This window comes from Nelusetta ayraudi, unplaced genomic scaffold (assembly GCF_046127955.1).
Source record: "Nelusetta ayraudi isolate G7.1 ecotype Tasmania unplaced genomic scaffold, CSIRO-AGI_Nayr_v1 ptg000011l, whole genome shotgun sequence".
Taxonomy (NCBI): Eukaryota; Metazoa; Chordata; class Actinopteri; order Tetraodontiformes; family Monacanthidae; genus Nelusetta; species Nelusetta ayraudi.
In genome coordinates, this window is record NW_027466061.1 from 17,717,607 (window position 1) to 17,740,495 (window position 22,889).

At 44.0% G+C, this 22,889-nt stretch overlaps 1 protein-coding gene across 3 annotated transcripts; it reads right to left on the reverse strand.

Annotated features, from left to right (window-relative positions):
- Positions 1-4,152: 4,152 nt before the first annotated feature.
- pcmtd1 (protein-L-isoaspartate (D-aspartate) O-methyltransferase domain containing 1) lies at positions 4,153-21,543 on the reverse strand. 3 transcript variants are annotated; one of them, XM_076021566.1, is made up of 6 exons: positions 21,525-21,543; positions 13,255-13,706; positions 12,522-12,624; positions 11,555-11,726; positions 8,970-9,093; positions 4,153-7,319 (listed from the first exon to the last, which is right to left on the reverse strand). In XM_076021566.1, exons 2-6 carry the CDS (start codon positions 13,559-13,561, stop codon positions 6,916-6,918), a joined length of 1,110 nt encoding a protein of 369 aa, XP_075877681.1. In that variant the 5' UTR covers positions 13,562-13,706; positions 21,525-21,543; the 3' UTR covers positions 4,153-6,915. The 3 variants fall into 3 exon arrangements, with proteins under 3 accessions (XP_075877681.1, XP_075877680.1, XP_075877679.1); XM_076021565.1 differs by lacking the exon at positions 21,525-21,543 and adding an exon at positions 20,339-20,522; XM_076021564.1 differs by lacking the exon at positions 21,525-21,543 and adding an exon at positions 20,319-20,522.
- Positions 21,544-22,889: the final 1,346 nt, after the last annotated feature.

Below are 22,889 nucleotides of genomic sequence, written 5' to 3' on the forward strand. Positions count from 1 at the left end.
ACTGACCTCTATTGATCCACCGCATGCGCTCTACCACTTGTCATTTTATTGGAATAATCCGCAACCAACGTACGTCTCTGTGACTCCACCCTGACATATTTAATAAGGTCATAGGTTCAGCTTTCAGAGGTTACCTTTGTTTTCCGATTTTCATGTGGTGTCAGCAGAGCCAGGTTCAATCCCTACTGTGTCTTGTTTTTTTTTTCTCTGTTCATCACTTTTTCATTTTTCTCTCTCCTTATGTGTTTTTATTGACTTTTTTCCCCCAATGAGTACAAATAATAACACAAAACAAATGGGGCAGCTGAGCAAAGATCCTCACAGCATGACAACACAGATGTAAGACAGAGACACATGGCACCTGCTGCTGTGGCAGCTGCCTCGAACACACACATAAATGATATGAAATGCTGAACTATGATAGGGCGGTCATTTCTGGGAGTTTTTAAAGAAAAAAAAATGACATATGGCTTTTTTTTTTTTTTTTCAATTTTCACACATGTTGAGATTTTGCATTCTACTACTCCAGCTCATGATAAAAGATCTCAGGACGGTCATTTCGGTGAGTTTCAGCTGATAAAAGTTTGTTTTTGTTTTTGGTGCCAGACTAAAACAACATGCTGTTGTATGTTGTTTCCCTTATTATATGGTGTCAACGCTAAAAGTTAAAAAATAAAGAAATCTCTCAGTTTGACTTTAAAAGACATTTACTTTTCTCAAGGTGGAAACCAGGATTCAAACCCCGGTCTCCCACACTACAGTCAGCAGCCTAACCCACTGAGCTAACCTGCCCTGAAATTAACTGTGGAGGGTTATCAGTACATAAATAAACAGCAATAACTTGACATTGGTACGTTTTGTCCCTGGACTCTTGAATAAACTGCAGCTGCAGGGTAAAATAAACAGTCGGTCACTTTGTACAAGTGTAACAGGAAGTGAAGCTGAAGCGTTTTATGTCCAATTTTCCCTAAAGAAAAAAAATAAATCTCACTTTTAAATTACAGCTCAGAAGAATAAAATGCTTGGAAATTTGGCAGACACAAAGTTTTGGTTGTTTTGTTGATTTTTGGTTTGTTTTGATACACACACACACACACACACATACATACATAAACACACAAGTGTTGTATCTTTGGTCTACACTGAGTTTTGATGATCTCCATGTTGAGAGTCAACATTGCTCCACACACTCGGATGACCAAACAACTATAAAGGCCTCAGTGCCTCAAACGACAGAGAATTACACACTGACGGAAAAAAAATAAATATATAAAACAAAGGACAGCAAGTAACCAAAACAAAAGATTCTTCAACTAATTTCCTCATAAGTAATGAATAACAGAAGGTAATATCACAATCAAATGAAGAAGATCAAATTATATTGGTACATTTAACATATTGGTCAGTTTATAGTATCATAAAACAGCTTATAGTAGTGTGTGTGTATAAATAGGGTGACTCATTAAACTCCATAGTTGTCAGGCTAACAACTTGGTATCAGATGAGGTATGTTTTGGGGTTAGGGCAACACATTCTGTCTAATGCCAAACTCTGATAGCACAAATTTTCGGGCTGATTGACGTATTTTGGGGATTTTTTTGTTCTGGAACTCAAACCACACACTATACTATGTTTTTTTGTTTTTTTGTTTTTTGTTTGTTTTTTGTTTTAAGACATGTTGAGATTTTGCATTGTACTACTCTGTCTCATGCTAAACTAATAGGACAGTCATAAGCAGCTTTAATGTTTTTTTTGTTTTGTTTTTTAATGTCAGAGGTACACAGCTTGAAGTCTATGAGGACACTGCATGTGGTGCGACAGTCTGCGCAGGGTTTTCACCTTTGTTGTCTGTCTGTTCTAGGCTGGAAAACTTGTTCTTGCCCTCTTGAAGTTGATCTAGTCATCAATTTTGTTTTCCACTGGAGTGTAATTAGAGACAAATGTTCAGCAAAAGATTTTTTCTTGCAAAGTATGGGATTTCACAGAGTCCCACAGCAGTCTATAGTTGATTTTCTCCTTGTATGTGATGCCAACTCACAGCCTGAGACCTGTGTGGCCTGGACCAATGGGGAGAGAGATGGCATGTTGATGGTTCACCATCCAGCCCATTGGTATCTAACAACGCTCACTTCAAAGCTGATTGACCTCCATCCTATTTTTTCCTCTCACAAACCTTCATTATGTAAATAAACACTGGCGTCCAAATGAATTTATAAAAAAGTGAATTACGGTGATTGCTGGAGGGATTTCCCTGCCCGGATTAGGCTGTTTCTTTTAATTTCCCTGTGCGACAGAAGCAATGGAACATCTCTTAACCTCCGTCATTGATTAAACTGTGGACCTGCACTATGGAAATTTTTCTTTACAATGTCATCACCTTCTTAAAATGATGGCTAAACCTATTTTGGCCACCTCTGGGGAATTTACCTGCTTCCTGTCATGTGAACTTTCCCTGAAGTGTAATGGCTAAAGTCAACAGTGTGAATTATGTGTGAAATTTTGCAGAACTAATTTGGCTAAAGTCAGCTTTAAACTGCCAAAGGCATGTTCTTAAATTGGCCATCTTTTCGTAATAGTTAGTTATACTTATGATTTTTCGTGAAATTATATCTGGTGCACTTTGTATTTTTTGTATGCTTGAAAATACAACCTAGGCCATTATTTTAAGGGGATCAGTCTTCATCTTGTAAATATGACATTGACTTTCCACTGACAAAGAAAAGAAAACACCTCAGGAGGAAAATAGAGATGATGTAGCGGTGCCGCCTCCAAAGGCCCTTTTAAAATTTTCACTCTGTATTAAAGTTCCCTAATGGTAAATGTTTTCTATTTTTTCATTAATTTTTTTTTATCCTGGTCTCCAGTGGTGCAGCCTCATATTTTAATAATCCCCAGAATCTCTTTAGAGCCCAGAAAACAGCACATTAGCCCTGTGTTTACAACATCAGTGTTAGCTTCTGGCTGAGACTTAATGCTTTGTTGTGCTGTCTTAACCTGATATCTTGGAGTGGGTGTGTCGCTGTTGTCACCGACCAGGAACTGATGCCCTTTGTGCCATCACACAGATTTGTGTTTCTGCACGAATCCAGCAATAGAGGGAGAGGTTGGACCTTTTTTTTTTTTTTCTGTTTTTTTTTTTTTTTTAAATGGATGGGGAGTGGTGGACAGACTGGAGACACATTATTGTTGAGCAAAGAAAAACATTGATAAAGAGAATTTGGATGAATATAGAACCTTTCAGTTATAAATGCGGCAGAGCAAAAGCTTAACTGTCATATTAAAATAAAATAATAATGAAGTTCGGGTCAATTAGCTCCATTAGTCATGCTCTTCCCTTCCACTTACATAGTTGAATGCAAAGCAGGGCCCATGGGTAAGTAAACTCTAGAGGATAGTAAATGAAGTGCGGCCTTGTTAAGCTGACAGGAGGAGAAGGGCGGTGGTGCAGTCTATGCAAAGAAAGTCTGAGTCATGCTTTTGTGCTTTTGAATGATCTCAGTTGCAAAACCCTTATGTACACTGGATTCAGAGAGACATGTTTATCTTTTTTGCAGATGTTTATTAACACTTATCCCGTGTAATAATAAATCAGTGATAATGATGATGTAATAATAATAATAAAATATCTTTTATAACACTGTTTACTTGTGGTCCGTCTTACTTGTTTGGGATTCTGCAACACAAACTAGATTTAAAAAAAAAAAAAAGGAAGATCAAGGTGTTTCTCTGCAGAGGGTGGCAGATAGAATTTGGATTAGAGGGACGCAGGGGTTCTCAACCAGTTGTTCCATCACGACCACTCTGAGACAATCCCACGTTCACCTGTTGATTCACAATTCATCTGCCAACATCCTGGGCTACTTATCCTGCAGGACTTCCGCCTTCATTTCTGAGTCTTGAACCACCGACCTCGGACGCAGCCAGGCTCCTGTCACCATGAGCTATTTGTCCTGTGGAGCCTGGTCATTTTTCATCTGTGGTTTGAAACCATTGAATCTGTGTGGCTGTCAGGTCACTATGTGCATTTGTCCCAATAAGAAAAAGGACAGGTCTTTGTCACAGCTGTGACAGAAACTCATACGGCTGCTTTAGACAGACTGACAAAGAAGAAAACACCAATTTGTTCTGTTCCAATGATCAGCAGAGACATCGTGTGATTGTGACATTTTATTTTTGTGCCAAACATTCACTGGGTGGAAACAACACAGTTTCGAAATAAAAATAATAATTAAAAAAAAAAGGTGCACAGGCTAATGGGCATCAACCTATGCCAGAGAAACCAAGAGAAAAGGACCAGACTGTTTGACTGGTGGGACAGAGTGGTGACGACTTTATTTTCGGATCAACAGTGGCTGGCAAATTTTCGGATGCAACCTCGCACATTTAATCTCATATGTGGGAAACTGCGACCGCCGCTCCACTGACAAAATACGCTAATCCGGAATGAAATTTATTAGCATCCTAATAAAAAAAAAGATTTGTTTTGGCTTCTTGTTTGTAACTTTATAATGACGAAGCCGGGAGGTGGGGCGCCGACCAAGTACGTACACGGGAGAGGTGAGTGGAGTAGGCGGTCGTTAATGTGGACTGAGATCGCATTCTGTTCACACGTCCGTGATGAATGCGTTTTTATGCGATGTGACCACAGTATTCGGATGTCAAAACGGATTTGGACTGTTTGCACTTGGTCATTTCATGCGTTTTTTGTATTCCGATCGGCAAAAAACGCATGAAATGACCAAGTGCAAACAGGGCCTGTGACTCCATCGCTGTCGACTTCCATTTCGTTTTGTCGCCGACTCATGTCCACATCAAACGTCATCACGGCCGTCCCGTAAACTTTGGTGCGAGGCGCGACCTGAGAGACGAGGCTTCAGGTCCCCAGCTTTATGTGCGCTCTGATCGGCGATTGCACATTAAACGCAGCGCGCTCCTCATTAGTCATGTGAGTTCTAAATGGATGTGCATCGGGCCGAATGACAAACGTGTTGTCACTGGTAATTTAAAGATGATGAGTCGTCCAATTATTGCTTAACTTCCAAAGCTGTGAATGACGGCAAAATTAAAAAAAAAAAAAAAAAAAAAAAGGGGGGGGGGGGGTTCACACTTAAAACCACTAATAGAATGCACACCCTCATTTGTCAAACGAAAAAAAATCTCTATACACTTGAAGGAAATTAAAACCTAGAGCACTAATATAGTTTTGTCTATCTACTAAACAGACAGCAGTGGAGTTTCAATCTATAGAGTTCCCAGTGTCAGAATACAGTACAGCAAGAGGGTGCTACAACAAACCAAATGCAAATCAAACCGTATAGGCAGACTGAGAACAACACACACATGTATCACTTTTATATCGAACAGAAGTCATATTTTAAACATTCGGCTCAGCTCCGGGAGCACTAAATTATGCATTCAAAAGGTAAGACGAAGGAAACTTCAAAGTCTGTATCTGTAAAAGCAGGAAGAAGGAAAAAAGTGACATCTATCACAGATGTGCTGCTGCTGTTTTTTTTTTTCTTTCTTTGTGGAATGTCTTTTGTTATTTTTTTTATTTTTATGTTTTGAGTAGAAATACATAGGTTGATTTGGAGTAAATCTATTGTGCCTGCGGACTTGCAGAGGCCCCTCCTGTGATGGTGGACGTGTTGGCACTTGGAGGCCATCACTATCAGGGACATTCTGCAAGCAGCTGTACTTGAGTTCAAACAGGATTTACATCATAAGAAGCTCAGTCCGAGATACAAATTAAGCCCCGCCTCTCCCATCCCCCACCCCACCACCCCCCCAAAATGGCACTCTCTTCTAACCTTCAGGACTGCCGAGTAAGGTGCTTCTGCTGGACGTTTCTACAGTCCAGGATAGAAAAAAAGGCTTCAAAATCTTCATAGATTCTGACTTGCATTGTCGCTGGATTGGGGGGAAAAAAGAAGAAAAAAAGCGCAGTACTAAACAGTGTTTGATCATTTTCATCAAGGCCATCTAATTGAGACTCTTGCTTTAAAGAAAAAATCATTAACCCGGGACATCACCTCCAGTGGACAAAATCACAGGAAGTGGAAGACGGTCAGTATCACCTGACACCAGTAACAATATAATCAAGCATGAGTGGCAGAATGTCTCCCACAAGACCCTTATTAGAAGCTGAAAAATGTGATTCACCACTAAAACACCCATCAATAGCTTTTTTTTTAATTATTGTTTTTTCCCCCCCCAAATGATTTCACCGCTGATGATAAACAAACCATTTGCACTAAGAATGGAGGGCTAAAAATACCTCATTGTTGAAGCAGGATGTCAGTTACTCTAAAAAGAAACCCACAAAAAAAATGCAGAAATGCACCATCCTGTATAAAAAGTTCTGATAAAAGGTGCCGTGTAGAAGAAGAAAATTTACTTGCAGCGCTGCTCTGTCACATGAAGGAAAAAACTGATTATCAGAACTGAAAAGAAAAAGGAAACACTGACTTGAGCGACGGCGTCGTTTGCCCATTTCTGCAGCAGGAAATCAACCGGCACCTTTCGACTGGAGGTCAAAGCCTCCAAATAACAAAAGCGTCAATAGAAGTCTCTCTTTTTTATTTTTAGCAACATTTGTTTCTCTCTCATGCAAGTTTTATTCCGCACCCCGTCCGCAGAAGCCCTGCGTTGTGATAAAATCTAAAAAGCAACAATGGTTCACCGACTTCTCCTCTTCTCCAATTGAAATTGAGAGGCGAGGAGGGGAAAAACAAAGGACAACCATAACATTATTATCCAGCATTATCTATGACGTGGCAATTACAGTTCTTCCATCAAGATTGCATGGTAATAATGCTACATTTGTACTGAGGAGGAGGAGGAGGAGGAGGAGGAGGAGGAGGGGAGTTGGGGGAGAAAGAAAACCAGAGGAGGAGCGCTGGGCAGCGTGAGCGCTCACTTCTCCCGGTAGTACAGCAGGTAGGCCTTGAGCGACTCGGGCAGCGGCAGCGCCATGATCTGGTCCCTCAGAACGTTCACTTGCTTGAGGAGCTCAATGTCGCCAAGGTCCCTCTCCTCCTCCTCCCCCCCCGCCTCCTCCTCCTGCGCCGCCGCCGCTGCCTCCTTGTGCTCCTCCTCGGGGTGCTCCTCCTCCTCGCTCTCCGCCATCTGCGGGATGAGCTGGTTGCCCACAAACACGTACGTGTTGATGCGGCGCCGCCGGCAGCGCCTGCGCTTGCGCTTCTGGGGGACCCGCTGCGCCGTGCCACGGCCGTGCGCGTCCTCGCTGGCCAGGCTCCGCAGCGTGCGGCGGATGTAGATGCGGCACAGCTCCTGCAGGCCTCGCACGGCCAGGGGCGCTGGGGGGGGAGAGAGAAGGAGAGAGAGGGTGGGCGGGGGGGGGTAATTAATACCAGGAATCAGTGTTGGGAAAGGTCACTCTCTATGTGAAGGAGTTCAAAGTTCACGTTGCAAAATTCAAAATGAACTACAGTAGTTCGACAGTAGTGCGACACGGCGGTGCGGTGGTTAGCACTGTTGCCGGGCTCGATCCCGGACCTGGGACCTCTCTGTGTGCAGTCTGCATGTTCTCCCTGTGTCTGTGTGGGTTCTCTCCAGGTTCTCTGGCTTCCTCCCATAGTCCAAAAACATGCATGTGAGGCAAACTGGGAACTGGGAAATTGACCGTAGGTATGTGTGTGAATGGTTGTTTGTCTTTCTATTTGTGAGCCAATGAAGAACTGGCAACTTGCAGAGTGTCACCCTGCCGGGAGAGGCACTAGCAGGCTCAGGAGGAAGCTGGTGCAGAAGATGGATGGCTAGTTCAGAATTGAAAAATGTGGAATTATACGTTCATGGTTGGTTCCAAAAATGAACTGTAGTTCTTTTCTTTATTGTTTTTCAAAACTGCTGTCACAGCCTATTAAATCAGTTTTAGCACTGAAACTATGTGTCATTTCACCTTTGCATCCAGTTTTGAATCCTTCTCAATTTAACTCCATTATCAGGGTTTATATTAGCATTGGCCTCAGAACATTCTCCCATTGTTAGTTTAACACTTTGTTGCTGCCCATAATCCACAGTATTGATGCCAGCTGCAGCTTATGCCCCTAGTTCATTCTCAAAAACATGAACTCGGGGACTAGGAACTTGGACTCACTACAGACTTTTACATCCCTCCTCAAAACTCACCTGTTCAAACTGGCCTTTGCTTAATCTGTGTATTTATTTATTCACTTATTTATTGATCTATTTTTCCTCTTCTTAATGTAAAGTGTCTTTGAGTGTCCTAAAAACCCTACATACATTTGATGTATTGTTATTATGAAGAAAAACATTTAAATGGCCTTTTTAAATGAGGACAAAGATGTATTAACGGTGGAGGAAGGAGCCTGTTGCTGCCTTCATTTGCTTTTGCATTGGCATCTTGCATTTGTTTTAAGTGTTTTTTTCCGTGACACACAACGCCTGTTTGCGGCGTGCGCGCGGTGGGTTTTCTATGGAAATCTGGCACACTCTAAAATTAAGTTAAACTCTTACACAGCGCAATGTTAATCAAGCAGAAATACAGCGCGTTCATTTCACGTTGTGTACGTATGCATCCACGAGCGATGGTTCATTGAACACGATCACGCACAACAGCGTCCTTCAAACACCGTGGCGCCGAGCGCTGCGACAAAAACACGCGCTGAGGCATTTGCAAAAGTAATGCTCGCCGCTGCGCCAGGGCCCCTCAAGTAGGTCAGTGTTAAAGAGCGCAGCCCGTCACACAGTGTGTCGCCACTTCAAGAAAAAGCAAAGAAATGCGTCTACGGAGCCGCCAGCCAGCCAGCCAGCCAGCCAGCTAGCCAGCCAGTCAGTAAGATCGCGAGCGAGCGGGATTTGTGCGTCGGAGCAAACGGCGCCGCGGGAAACGTCTCGTCACATCAGTCGGTCGCCGTGCTTTTTTGCGCATCAGCGACACTCGCGGCAAGCCGGGAGTCTCTCGGGGGGCGAGGACGGGAACTTACGCAGATGGACAGTTTCGGGCTTCTCTCCGTCCGCTCTGCTCTGCTGGACCAAGGGGGCAAAGGACACGGCTAAGATGTTTTTGCTCTCCCATGTGCACTGGCCGGTCCTGGTTATCTGGGTCAGCTGCACAGAAGAGACACAACCTGAAGTCAGCGGCGCAACACTTATCAGACATGAGAGGCTGGGCGGCAAAAAAAAGAACGGAAAAGGGGAAAAGGAGGGCAAGGATTAAAGCAGTGCAGCCTAACACACCACCTCAAGCTTGTTTTTCATTGTGTTGCTATTTTCAATCAAATCAGGAAATAGGAACTTTGCCAGATGAACTATATACTTGTGTGCGTGCATGTGTGTGCACATAGATAAAAAAAAAAAAAAAAAAGGAAAAGTGAGCAGATGAAAGTCAAGCCATTGATGGTCTGACAGGATATGGAAGCAGGAGTTGGTGGCAGTGATGCGCTGTCTGGAGCCGGTTTTGTCAGTGAAGATGTCGCTGGTTATAAAAAAAACCCTGACTTGCATGTGAAAATACAGCAGATATAGTTGGAATGAGCAAGTCCTACGATGCCAAGATCATTTCTGCTAGACTAGATTTCAGCAGAACAAAATAAAAGACAGCCAGATTAATACTGACACACGGCTGATCCTCATTAAAACTTTATTTATCCATTAAAATAATGAGACTTCTACCTTTGGAAAGGTTGATTATGTAGAAATTGTTCAAAATGTTGAAAATACTCTCTTTTCTTGCACCGCTAGCCTCCCCAAATTAGAAATACCTATCTTTCTTTTGCTTCTTTTTCTTGTTCCGTTTTTAAAAATGTGTCCATGTGTGCTAAAACACACCTCACTGGAACGTGGCCCTCGGTGACATCACTAAGGGCGTTGCTAACTCTATCAGACTAGTGGAGGTTCTCCGCCTTGTTCCTGCTACAACAAAGACACCAATCGCAACATTTCTGCAAGGGAGGGCTATAAACAGAGGGCTAAATGTGCCGTATAGACTCTCTGGAAGCGCTGTGCACAAAGTCGGGATGACGGTGAACATCTGGAAAAAAAAAAGGAGGGTAAAAATATGTCAGAGCGCTATCAACGCCACAAGCTTTCGCAATTAAATGATAAGATGTTTATGAACGTCAGAAGTTGCTTCTTTTTTTTTTTTTACCCCTGCCCCATTAAATAACAATATAAGGCGAGCCTGATTCTTATCACATCTCTGTGGTACAATCTCCTCCTTGAGTTGCCCGACGTTCAAAAAAACAAAAAAGTGTCTTTGTTGCGCAGTCTGCGGAGGAGACGCAAAGTGGCAGAGAAGAGCGAGAGATCTGCTGGGCCGGGGCGTGAAGGCCGGTGTGCCGTCGCTGCTCCCTGCCAAGACGCATCATCAAAACGTTTGCGGCTGACAGGACCGAGCCCCTCGGTAGGTGGCAGATATCGCAGTCTGGACGCAGAGAGTAATTACCCGTCGGCGGCCTTGACACTGATCAAGACACAATTAAACGCTGCCGCCGGGCTCCTCGTGCGCGGCGATTAAATGGAGTGTGCACGTCGGTGGGGAGGAAAGGGAGGAAGGATGGGAGTGGGGGAGGTGGGGTGGTGGTGGTGGTGGTGGGGTGAGGGGTGGGGGGTAATGATTTCCTGGGGGCACTGGAGTGACACAACAGGTCCATTAACGTTGTGGCACTCGCCTGGAAGCTGGAGAAAACCTCCATTCATTCATTCATTCATTCATTCATTCATTCATCCATTCTCCTCCCTCGTCTCACAATAATAACCATCTCACTCGCCGGGCCAAGGTCTCTGCTCACAACTCTGCGGAGAACCTTTTACATTTTTCTGTTTCTTGTTTGTGTATTTTCTTTTCTTCCTTCCACTCGAGGCGTGCTAAAAAAAAAAAGAAGGGAAAAAAAAAGGCTGACCTGTTTTTCTGTGTCTTCTAGTGTGAGAGCTATTATTTTGAAGGGGGTGAATTTGAAAGAGCAGAATAACAATAATAATAATGATGGAAACAGAACCCTCCACGTGGACGTGGTTCTGCTGGCTCTGCGATGTGAATGTTATTTGACTCGGAGCAAACAAACAAACAAACAAAAAAAAGAAAGAAAAATCAGGCAACATAAATAATATAATAATCCAAACGTTTTGGCTTCATCCCCTGCGTTGCTCAAATTTGGCCACTTACTCACTCAGAAGCCGAGTCGCAACCTTGACACTCGTCCTTCCTGCAACCAATATCCTTCCTTCCTTCCTTCCTTCTTTCTTTCTTTCTTTCCTTCTTTCTTTCTTTCCTTCTTTCTCCTGGACGGCTGCTCAGAGGCCTTGCAGTCCGTCTGCGCTCACTCTCACACGCGGGGCCGCCGCTTTAAATAAAACATTGGTGTATACGGCCCTGTCTGTGCTCCTTCAACATCTTCTCAAAACCAGGTGGGATCGTGCTTCCATATTTTATGTGCACGTTGCGTAACCAGTCCTGCAGGTCAAAACCAGGTTGGGTTTTCTGGCCCTTCAAGTGTTTGCGAGTGTTTTTGAGGAGCGGTCCTGATTTTTGTGCTGCAGCATCACCTCCGGCCCGGCTGCTGGTTCTTACCTGATCCTCGATGGGCATCACCAGAATGCCTCCAATCTTCAGCAGCACTTTCATGTAATTTTCATGGTCCTTCTGTACTCCGGCGCCGCAGTAAATGCGGTCGTACTGGTGGCTGTCTGTGGAGATTTCCAGGCAGTTCCCCACCTGGAAGACGGGTTCGCAGAACTCGAACCTGTGGCAAAAACAAGGGAATCATGAAAATACAAATAGTGCTCATAACAACCACAGCAACATCAAGTATTACAAGCAGGCAAACAGACTCGTCACGGCACTGACGAGCCGTGACAGAAACATGTAAATTAGATGGCAGGAATGAGAGGCGCTCCAGGAGAAACTGGCAACTGAAATCAGCAGAGTCTTAGATTTAAAAAAAAAATAATAAACAGCCTGACATTTGGAGAAAAAGTGTGTTGACGACCAGTTGAGAGGAAAGACTGATGTGACATTTTTATGTCTTTTGGAATAATGGCTTCCCTTAAAAGGGTGGCGGTGGCTAGCTTGCCTCGCTGTCAGAGCCCGGTGGGATACAGCAGCATCTAATGGCCAGAGAGCATATTGCAGTCAGTGCTGAGAATTATGAGCCACTTCCTGTCTCCCACACACCAGCTGTTTTCATGCAAATCTAAACATGTAATGTTATAACATGAGTTATACATATTTTGTATTGTTGGCTTTGTCCAGCGGTGCATATGCAATCTGAATTCCATTTCATACAAACATCCCATTTAATGTTGCACAAAGGCCCTTTAAAGGAATAACCGCTGGATCTTAATCAATGCAATTACTTTCTTCTCTGGCATTCCCTTGTTTCCAGATATGCAAAGCTAATGCTAAGCTACGTCCCAGTGGCCGCAGCCTCGTGAATAAACAAACGCACCAGTGCACGCTTGGGCAGATGAAGAAACAGGCGGAGGAGAGCCGCCGCTCGCGTCTTACGCTGCAGTCAGTGAAGAGTCGTGTCACTCACTTGTCAAAGCTGTCGCTGTTCTTTATGAAGTCGTCCAGCTTCCTTCGGGCATACTCAACCACGTCCTTGTGGAGCTCCACGCCATGGTTCACACCAAAGGGACCTACGGAAGGAAGCAGGGGGATGGAAATTAAGTACTGTCCCCACCTGGGTTATTATCAAAAAAATTGATTCAAGTAATTTTTTTCTGCATGCCCCTTGCTTCTTTCATTTGAGTGACAGCTAATTGTATGGTTAGAACGGCTGGCCAGACAAAACAAGCAATTTGGAGCTGGCCCTTTGGATAATTATACACTTTCACCAGACACCGCTGCCAACGTGAACTGTTTGCATGGACTTTGTCCATTGACACGGCCGGTATTTTGCATTTTACTGCACGCTTTTCTTTTTTTCCCCTCATTTTTTTGTTCTTTTTTACTGCTGTCCATCCTACTTTGTGACACCAACTATGGGAAACAAATCTGCCCTTTGGTATTAATTAAGTGATCTATTCTATGAAAAGAATATCCAGTTTAATAGCAAGCTCATGTTAATATTGTTATCATTATTTATTATATTTACTGGTTCTCAATGCTTCTTCCTGCACCTCCAGACAAAACAGAACAGTTTGCCTAGATTTTACAGAACCTTTGGAGACACACACACACACACACACACACACACACACACACACACACACACACACACACACACACACACACACACACACACACACACACACACACACACTTACCTATGATAAGGCCCACCATCGTGCTCAAGTAGCCAGTGCCACTACCGAGATTAAGGAAGGAGAGTCCTGGCTGGAGTTTGAGGGCCTCCATCACCTCAGAGTATATGCACGGGGCAGACAGGTGTATGTTGCCGTGCTTCCACGCCAAGTCCTTGTAGGCGCTGTCCCGGTAGCCGTCCAGATAGTAGTCCCCGCGGTCGATGGCCCGAAAGGCCTGCTCCACTTTCTCTGTGCGGATGTACTGCGCTTCCTTCAGGTTGTCGATGAGGTCGTCGTTGTCCTCGCCGGCGCTCACGGCTCCCCCCATGGCGACGGTCGAGACGAGGAAACGCTGGGGGACGGGAACTTGAGCGAGCGAGCGGTTCCTCCTCAGAGAGGCATGGAGACGAGCGTCCTCCGCGGTGAACGACACTGGCTCTCAAACAGCGGTCATGTCCACGCAGGGGGACAATCTGAAACACGGATTTGAACAGGTGTCAGGGAAAAGCACACCGTGCGTATGCAGTTAAATCCAAAGGAATTTAGAACAGATCAAAGGTGCAGATGCAAGGAAAGAATTATTTAAAGCCCTTGCATAACTGATCATCCGAGGACATTCTTTCCAGAGCAGCACATTTAGCCCTCTGTTTACAGCCTCCTGCAGAATTGCTTGGTTTTTAGCTCCAGGCTGGACCTTCTACGCATTAGAAAGGGAATGAAAATGACCAAGGTGGTCTTAGAGGGGGGAATCGACACCTGGCTGAGCTGAGGGTGCTGTCACTAACCTGGGAGAGGCCACATTGTGACATCACAAGGGGCTGAGAATGTGTTTTAGTGCACACTTCCTGAAAAGCGGAGCAACCTGGAGGCTTCTCTGACAGGCTACAGACACATTCATAGTTGGTAAACCTTTACACTCTTCCAAAAGTTTTTTGCCATTTTTTTTTTGAAATGCGTCCCAGCCATTACATTGCCCATTATGTCTGAAACAATTAAAGTAGCCCTTCAGCTCCTCTTCTCTTAATTTTAACTCATGACTTTCTTTGGCCAGCCCTGTCTGTGTTTCTCTTGCACGCATCCCCATTACCTCCACTACCGGCTCGCAATCTCAACTCTTACACCAGTTTCTGACACTAAGTCGATGCGGAGGCCATTTTTTTCCCCAGCAATCCTCTGACACACAGATGCGGGAAGAGTGCAGATTAATTAATACTGTCCATTTAAATCACATCCTGCTGCATTACATGCTGGCTCATGGCTTACTGGGATGCTAAATGGAAGCCAGCCATCGTTTGTCACGAGCTCCCCGCCATGATGCTACAAAATATCTTTTGTGGTAAACAAGTCTATTTCTCAAGTTAAAGTGGTTGACAAAATGAGGAATGACTTATTTTACCTTCCCCACTGGATGCGTCTATAAATCCATTGTGACGCTGCGGCTCATGAATATTTTGGTGATGAATTGCTGAGTCTCTACAAGACCAGTAAATAGTGTCACACGGCGCAGCTACTGTTTACATTCAAGTTTAATTTGTGATTTAGAGATCTACACTTCAGCCTGTTGGACTGTTGAAAGAAAAAAAACAACAACAAATAAATCAATTCGAAAAACCTACTTTACCAATCCCCAGGGGAAACGACTTACGTTTCATCACATGGATGGCGAATTACACCTTCAATGAACAGTGTTTGCACTGTTCCTGAGACAAAAAAAGCAAAAGCAGAAACGTCGACTAAAAGAAATATTGCTAACTCTTCTTTGTGCATGAAAACAGTGAGTCTTTGGCTGTGAGATTAGCCATTTTCTTTCAGCTGATTTCCAAATGCTAATGAGGATGAAAAACCCACTAGAGCAAAGAGCAGGAAAGACATTTAGAGGAAGTGAAAACCTGGAAATGATGCCCAAATACAAGTAGGAAACTAGAGGACAGGACAGATCAGGTACCTCAGCACCTAAAGGGCAGCGAGGATGTTTATTTGATCTTGAGGTTGCTGAAGATAAATTGCATTTTCTGTTCCACTGCCTTCTGCACAGTGAGGCCAGGAAGTGTTTGTTGGAAAAGTACAGAGCAACATGTCAGATTCATTCAGAAAACACTGTCTACAGTGTTCTACCTGTCACTTGAATACTTTGAAAGACTTCCCTTTTTGTATTTTGAAATGCTCCAGGTATGAATCTTTGAAAACATATTAAAAACATAAGCAGTCAGAATACTTTGCACCTTTGACTCTTTTCTGTATTGCTTTTGTTAATCACCCGAAGCACAGAATAGCAGCAGTAAAGAAGACTACGCACGTCATCTTTGAACATCTGCAGTTGTTTTTTGGGGTTTAAAAACAAATCCATCACCCTTGCAACTGCTAGATCTGCGCCGGAGGAAAACGAGACGGTGCCTTCTCACCGTCTCCACATCTGACTCAGCTGATACAGATTCAATTCTGAGGTGACTTTGCTGGCACCGGGCTCGCTGAGGTAATTTCCCACTGGCGTTCTACGCTGATGCATTTGGCGCCACTGATAATATACAGGTGTGCACATCTATTTTTTCATAATCCTCCAGTCCTCCATCCTCTCTGAAATGCACAGACTTCCCGACTTGCCCGCTGTTACGAAAGAAAATAGGTCAGGAGAGGTATTCCACAAGCAAGCAGCTTTGCAGTGTTGCTGCACAGTCATGCCACAGTTTCCAGACAGTCGATAGGTGTGTCCCAAAACACATACTTCTACACCAGATATTTGATAGCTTGAGTGTGTAAGAGTCAAAAGAAATACGCAAGAGTGCAGTTTACTATCTGCACACCTAAAATAATGCAAATGAATAGTGTGTAACAGCAGACACTTCAGAGTCATTGAATGCTATATTGGTGGGGGGGGAGTGGAACAATGCACTCCTGTGAACTCACTGTGGCATAGACCCACACTCAATATGGTAAACCAGGACATACAAAGTTAGAGTATCAAATCAAATCAAATCAGTGGTAGTGAAGTAGTGCAGTTGTGCTGCACCGCGACACAAACATCTGATAAAAAAAGAGCATAGTTGCCAGTTTTGTTGTTGCTAGTTGTGTTTTTACACTTTCAGTTGTCAGAACAGACTGGAAAGCACGCGGAACAAAGCCACAAAGTTGGCAAAACTGCTATAACGGCATCAGTGTGCTGGCTGACATTAGTATCTGCAAGCTGAAAGTACGAGAGATGCTTGAATCAGGCTTTACTGCTACGGTGTGCTTTTGGTTTTAATGGCATTTAAAAAAAAAGTCTGTTTTCTATCTTTACTATCAGTTTCAAACACACTGTTATACAAAATACTCAGTGGTAGGAAGAAGTAAAAGATGACTTTATAACTATTTTTTGACAACACTACACTATACACAAGTGTGTGTGCTGCATTCAAGTGTAATGACCCAAGGATGTGACTTGGGACACAGCTGCAATTTAAACGTTGACCCTCTTAAAAAAACAAAAAAACAAAAACAAAATCCAATAGGTTAAGTTAAGGATAAATCCAAGTATAAATATTCATTGCTGTTGTGAAGAAAGGGGCCCCCAGAGACCACTTTGTAATCCGAGGCTAAATGCACGCAGAGTGTGTCCTCAATTTCCCTCTGCCTAAAGAGTACACACTCTCTGATGCCATCCCAGGTCAGGACTGGCTGCATGACTGGGGTGACTGGGGAGACCTGGTGCTACCCTTGTAGGGTAGCACCATATGTAACAGTTCACCCCCCCAACCCCCACCCCAAGCAACACAAGCTGGTGCCTAGCGCTCTGAACGCCACGAACCCCCAACACAGAGACGAGCGCGGCAGCGTGTTCAGCCAAGTGCGATGGAAACTGATAATCCTCATAGTAACCACGTTCACATTTACCACCTCATCTGCGTGTTTGTCTGAGACAGACAGAGAAAGAGAAAGGCCTCTACAACTCGGAGCCGCAGGACAGAAAGGATGCGAAAGGTCTCATGTTTGCCCTCATGAGAGAGAGCGCACAGTGCAGGTTATTGTGACGTTTGAAGAGAGAGGCCACGGCCGCTGCTCCGTTTAGTCACCGAATTAGGTTTCAAGGCTCCGGCAGCCTGGAGTGCATTTCCAATTAACATTTCTCATATTCTGCCACCGCAGCTTGTGAATACACAAATGCTGGCGGAGAGTGTGCGTCGCCCGGGGCCTGCATATGAGAGTTTGGTGCCGCACAGAGTGCAGCTGGAACAGGAGCACTCGAGGTTTGCAACCACCGGATAAGGCTGCAGACAATAGACGCAAGGAGGTGCAATTAGGCAGATTTGGCTCGACGAGAAAATTACTTGTGCTGCTATTTCCTCCGTCACGTCAGACGCATTAGCCCCATTGACACCACATGTTTGCAAACATGTCAAATGCAGAAATTCAATGAGGTGCTCATGTATTTTTTTGTCGTTGTTTTTTGGTTCTGAAATAGCTGAAAATGGAATACATTATTGATGTCATGTACTCCAGAATCTTCTTGTGGGAATAGAAGTGAAAGAAGAAACCGTTTAGTTTCTCCCAGACTGAATGGATTTAATACAAAAGAAAAAAAGAAAAAAAAACAGGGAGTGAAACTCTACTGTTTTGTACAATTAAGCAGGCAGGACTGTGAGAATCACAACACCACATCAGTGTGAGGGACCAGTCTTTAATTCATTCAGTAACTGGTGCTTGTTTCCTGTCATACATATCTATAGCAGTAGTTTTTAGGTGATTTTAAAGGTAATGTAATATCAGTGTGAGAATGAGCCCTTATAATGATGACCTAAGACTGAATTGAAAAAATTCAAACAAGATTTCAGAAAGTCCTTTGTACTTTATGACAATATGGCCTTTTATGCAAGTCCACCTGGGGCTACTGCAAAAATCATAGGGTGCTTTCAGTTTCAATAAAACTACATGTTTGTTTAATTTGTGCGAGTTTGACTACTGGACTGTTTTAATTAGCCACAGACAGCCAAGGAATGTGACAGCAAAAAACTAACAAGGGGAACCAACTGCATGCTAATGATTTCCCCCCAAATGACACCACGTCCCCACATGACACATCTGCTGAAATGTTCTTCTCATGCATTCACGAGCCGCGCTGACAAAGTCTTTGGATAAACACACCTGCTTTGCGGATATGATACCATATCAAACAACCCAGGCAGGAATGTGTCTCTTTGGGCAGCCTGAATGAACATGGAACCATTTGCTGCTGTTGAAATTGCTTGTAATTAATTACATTGCCTGCCGACATTGTTTTCGCTTTTAGCCTTCCATCTTGCATTTTCACACCGAATATTATTGTTTTTAACCCCCCCAACCGCCAATGATAATCAGAGCTGTCAGCAGTGGCAGGACTGTAAAGCGTTGCCTTCAGCTGCCAGAGGCGTCAATTTAAAGTTCCCTTATTAGGTAGAAACCACGCAGCCAGATAGCAATAATGTCTCTCGTCTGTCAATTAACACAGCAGTCATCTTTTCTTTGCTCTGATTTTCAGAAATAATATGAGCTTAAATGCGTAGTTCTGGTCTGGGGCCCCACGTGATGTCACAAAGGGAACTGGCACCACACGGTTGCTCTGGCAGGTAAGAGATAACCCTCCCAGCCAGCCAGGCTATCTCACAATCAGCTTAGGGTTTCGCCTCCCGACACTTTATGAAATAACACAGTCTGGTGCAGCACAGCACTACTGCTGTAATTCTAGTGGTTTCTTAACCACTGAGACAGTAGACATCCCAACATGACGTTATGACAAATATTATACTGTATTCAGACAATTTGCCCACAGTTTTGACGAGGTTGGTCTAAAGCCACCCAGCAGTGAGGAACACCAATCAAATGGGCTTCCAATTCCTCACAAGCAGCTGCAACATTAACATTATAAACGTCTGTATGATAATCAGTCAATTGGCTTCAGGTGTGAGTCGTTCCAGTCATCAGATAGGTATGTGTTTGCTCTTTTCGACCAAGCTCATGATCATTTATATCAATTAGCCTCTGTCAAGATACGATAACTAATGATGAAGAGCGGCAGCGTTGCCAGCGCCGCTGTTGATCAAAAACACCATTGGTGCTAAACGCAGATGTTCCACGGGGCCCACGAGTGACATCCGATGGGGCCAATCGGCGGCCGGTCTGGTCACGTGGTCCAGTTGCCACACGAACGGCGGCCCGCTCAGCCAATCGGCTGGCGGGACGCTTTCTTCGCACTGCGTGTGACGACGGAGCAAAACAACAACAGCGCACTTCTCAGCAAAACCACGTCAAGCGTCGTTTGTCACGTCAGTAATCCCGCCAGCGGCCACCTGAGAGCGACCGACGGCCGACAACACGCGTCAGTCACAGCCGCTGAGAGAAACTCAAAAACTCTGCCGAGTGCATTTAAGCGTGTTTGTACAGTTTTGTTTTTTTTTGTTGTTGTTGTTATAGTTGCTGCCACTTGTCGACATGCACGCACTTGCAGCTAGCCAGCGCTCTGCAGTGCGATTAACCTAATTCTTCCACGACGGAAGGCTCTGCTGACGAGCCATGGACAGGGTGAAACAATTTGGGGTTCAGAGAAACACTGTCAAAATAAAATCCAAACCAACGCAGGCATTCACATCAGAACTTGAGAGTCTCTTCCGCACAATAAACCGTTTTTTTTTTTGGAGGGGGTGACAGCAAAATCCCGAATGTCGGTGCGTGGTAAACAAAAGAAAAAGTCAAGCATGCAAATGTTGCAGTTTAAAGACCACTTTTACCCGAACACGAGCAACGAAGACCTGGGCGTGTTTCGCAAGTAGTGTTGTCCAGTGTCGCAGTCCGGCGGTTATAAACGAACGGTGCTAACATTAGCTTTTGTGGGCCCGAGTGCGCCATCATCAAAAACAGACAAAGCAGGTTAGGTAAGCTCGCCTCGCTGCCGTACTGTTACACAGCGAGCAGACACGCACACGCCGCAGCTCGTCCTGGCGTGTTGTGCTTGAAAAAGAAGACACACAATAAATTCAGCACAATGGAATGCCAACAATGCGAAGGACCATAACACTAAAAAAAAAAAAAGAACCGTGAGAGGAGTACAAGTAGGGGGAAAAACAGTCAACACTCACAACGTCGTGTCTGAACTCACTCCTTGACAGTGGACGTTACACTGCGACGGCGAGTGACAACGACTTTCACACGGCGCCAGTTGTCTTCTTCGAGCTGTGGTTCACTGAACTAACCGACAGGCTGCTTATAAAGGTAAAGAAGAGCCTCTGTGTCCAAGTGGAGAGGAAAGAAACACTGGAGGAGAGGATGTAAACACATGTCACGTGATCGTTTCCAAAGGCTGCCGGCAGGGGGGAGCACGGCTCCTCTTCTTTCTATCTATCTATCTATCTATCTATCTATCTATCTATCTATCTATCTATCTTTGATTTAAAAAAAAAAAAAAAAAAAGAAAAGAAACCATAACTGCCTCAGGGGCTCTTAGTTAATATATATTTTTTTCTTGTATTTCTACAACTAGATGAAATTTGTGCGCCAGCACAACTACTAATTAGAAAATTAACTTCACTATCAGCCTTTATAAATAATAAACAATGCATCCAACATCTTCATAAAACCACAACCACCAGTCAAAAACCTGAATTTAAGCCGACATACAAAGCGTTTCACCCTCTGGGTGTTGAAAGGAAAGCTTCAACTTTCTTTCTCTCTGCAGGCACCAAAACATTTAGATAACCAAGTGAGCAGCAGCAAAATTTCTTCTTTTTTTTTGTTGATGAACAAGCATGTACATCCTAATTTCGAGCAAGACTGTACAAATCTGGAAAGATGGCAGGAAGCCTCACCCACCTGGTAACCGTGCACAGTTCCCAAACTGAGAGGCCCTAAATTTAGCCTGCAGCTGGTTTCTGCCTCGTTGTGAGTGCGGGGGCTAAGTGCAATCACCAGGTTTAATAATAAAGAGACAGTAGTGATCAGCAGACACATGATAAACACCCACCTGAGGTTTCTGAGACCTCACTTCTCCCTGTGCTTTGGTGATGCTACAGATGGCTGAATGCGGACGGGTTCTGTTCAGGCACCAGTCGCTTCACACTGGTGCCTTGCATCTCAAGATGAGTCATATAACCAACAGGCTTCATAACTATCATGATTAGTACATGAAACATGACACCAAGGCCAGACCTGGGGAATTCATAACATGGGTTGGCCTCTGCTCCATGACGCATGCTGTGTAACTTATCTAGACACACAAGAACACATTTACTTGTTTTATTGCATTCTGTTTAAATGACCAAAAATAAAATATGCATGATCACACTTACCTTTGAAAACATCACATGCACTCCTCTTTAGTGGATTGTGAGGAAATGCCCTCAGCGTATTAGTCGGCTTAGGTCGAAAATGTAATATACATGACTTCCAAAGTTTGCCAATGTAGAGAGGAGTGCACAGCACAATGGTGGGTGCTGGAATTTGCTATGCTTGCATCTTCTGTTACACCAAATAACTTGCTGCAGTGCCTCAGCTGCCTGTCAAACTCTGTGCCCCTGTCCCCCCACAACCCCCAGTAGCACTCCTGCAGTGTGCGTACACAGCAAAACAGGAAGTCAGCACCCTGTGCGGCCTGAAGGAAACTACATGTACATTTGAGGTATGCTAATAGGCGTTCTGTGCTTTGAAAGAACCCCAGGCTTGACTTTGCTGTTCAGACAACAGTACCTTGTTCCAGCAGTATGCGCAAGTCTTGTTTCTTACTTTAAAGTTGGAGAAAATATTTGCATATGAGCTGCTAGACGTTTGTGTCTGAAGTCAGCATCACTGCTTATTCCAAAAGCAAACAAAATGAAGCGAGTTGGCATTAAACTGGTCTGCCTGCCACTGCCCCCTTTCCCCCTTACACAGCTTTGAAGGGAAACATGAGGTTCGATTATGCCTTGCTTAGAGGGCAGTCATGCTTGGTGATTTTATTTGTGCTGAGAGCGTTCTGAGGGGGCAGTTTCACCCACAGCTACGAGACTTCTGGATGACTAAGACCTACACTTGCTGCTGGTGAGTTTGGAGCCTTGTAGGCTCCATTTGACTTTTACCAGCATTTTACTCCTCTGCCGCCGACAATGTTTTCTGTTTCAGCCAAAATAAATGTGCATTTCAGCTCTAAACAGAAGCCTGAGTTTCACCAGGGAAGAAAGGCTGTTGTAACGAGCAATGACTTTGGGTTTGTGTCAACTTGACATAGGATCAACACATTTTTGGTTCTAAGAAATTACCTTTTTAAGTCCTTCAACAATAAAATCTAAAATAGTTTTCGTAAGTATTGGATAATCAAAGTAACCTTCCTTGAATAAGTTGACCATGTGTCAGAAAAACAAGCAATGACAAGATGTCACAATTGTCTCCAGGAAGCCGCCAGCCGTGTATATGTACAAGCTATTTAAATCAAATGAAATAACCTTTAATTAATTATTACAGAAAAGGATGAATATATTGTTTGTTAATTAAACAATAAAACAATTCTCATAGCATCCAAAGCAGCACATTTCGGTTTGTTTGTTGTTTGACTTCGACCCCCTAAGAGCACTTCAGATGTAAAACACACTTTTGACCACAAGGTGGCGGTAATGCCAAAGAAACCCGTTGCCATGACGGCCTGAGACACTCCACAAGCATTTGAAAAGTTTATTTCTACA

What these genes read in the sequence shown, in the direction of transcription:
- pcmtd1 (XM_076021566.1), bottom strand. Translation starts at nt 13,561, where the DNA reads ATGGGGGGAGCCGTGAGCGCCGGCGAGGACAACGACGACCTCATCGAC. An exon ending in AACAGCGACAGCTTTGACAA is followed by an intron (nt 11,727 to 12,521) that starts GTGAGTGACACG and finishes TTTTTGCCACAG; the next exon opens with GTTCGAGTTCTGCGAACCCG. An exon ending in GCCCGAAACTGTCCATCTGC is followed by an intron (nt 7,320 to 8,969) that starts GTAAGTTCCCGT and finishes CTCCCCCCCCAG; the next exon opens with CGCCCCTGGCCGTGCGAGGC.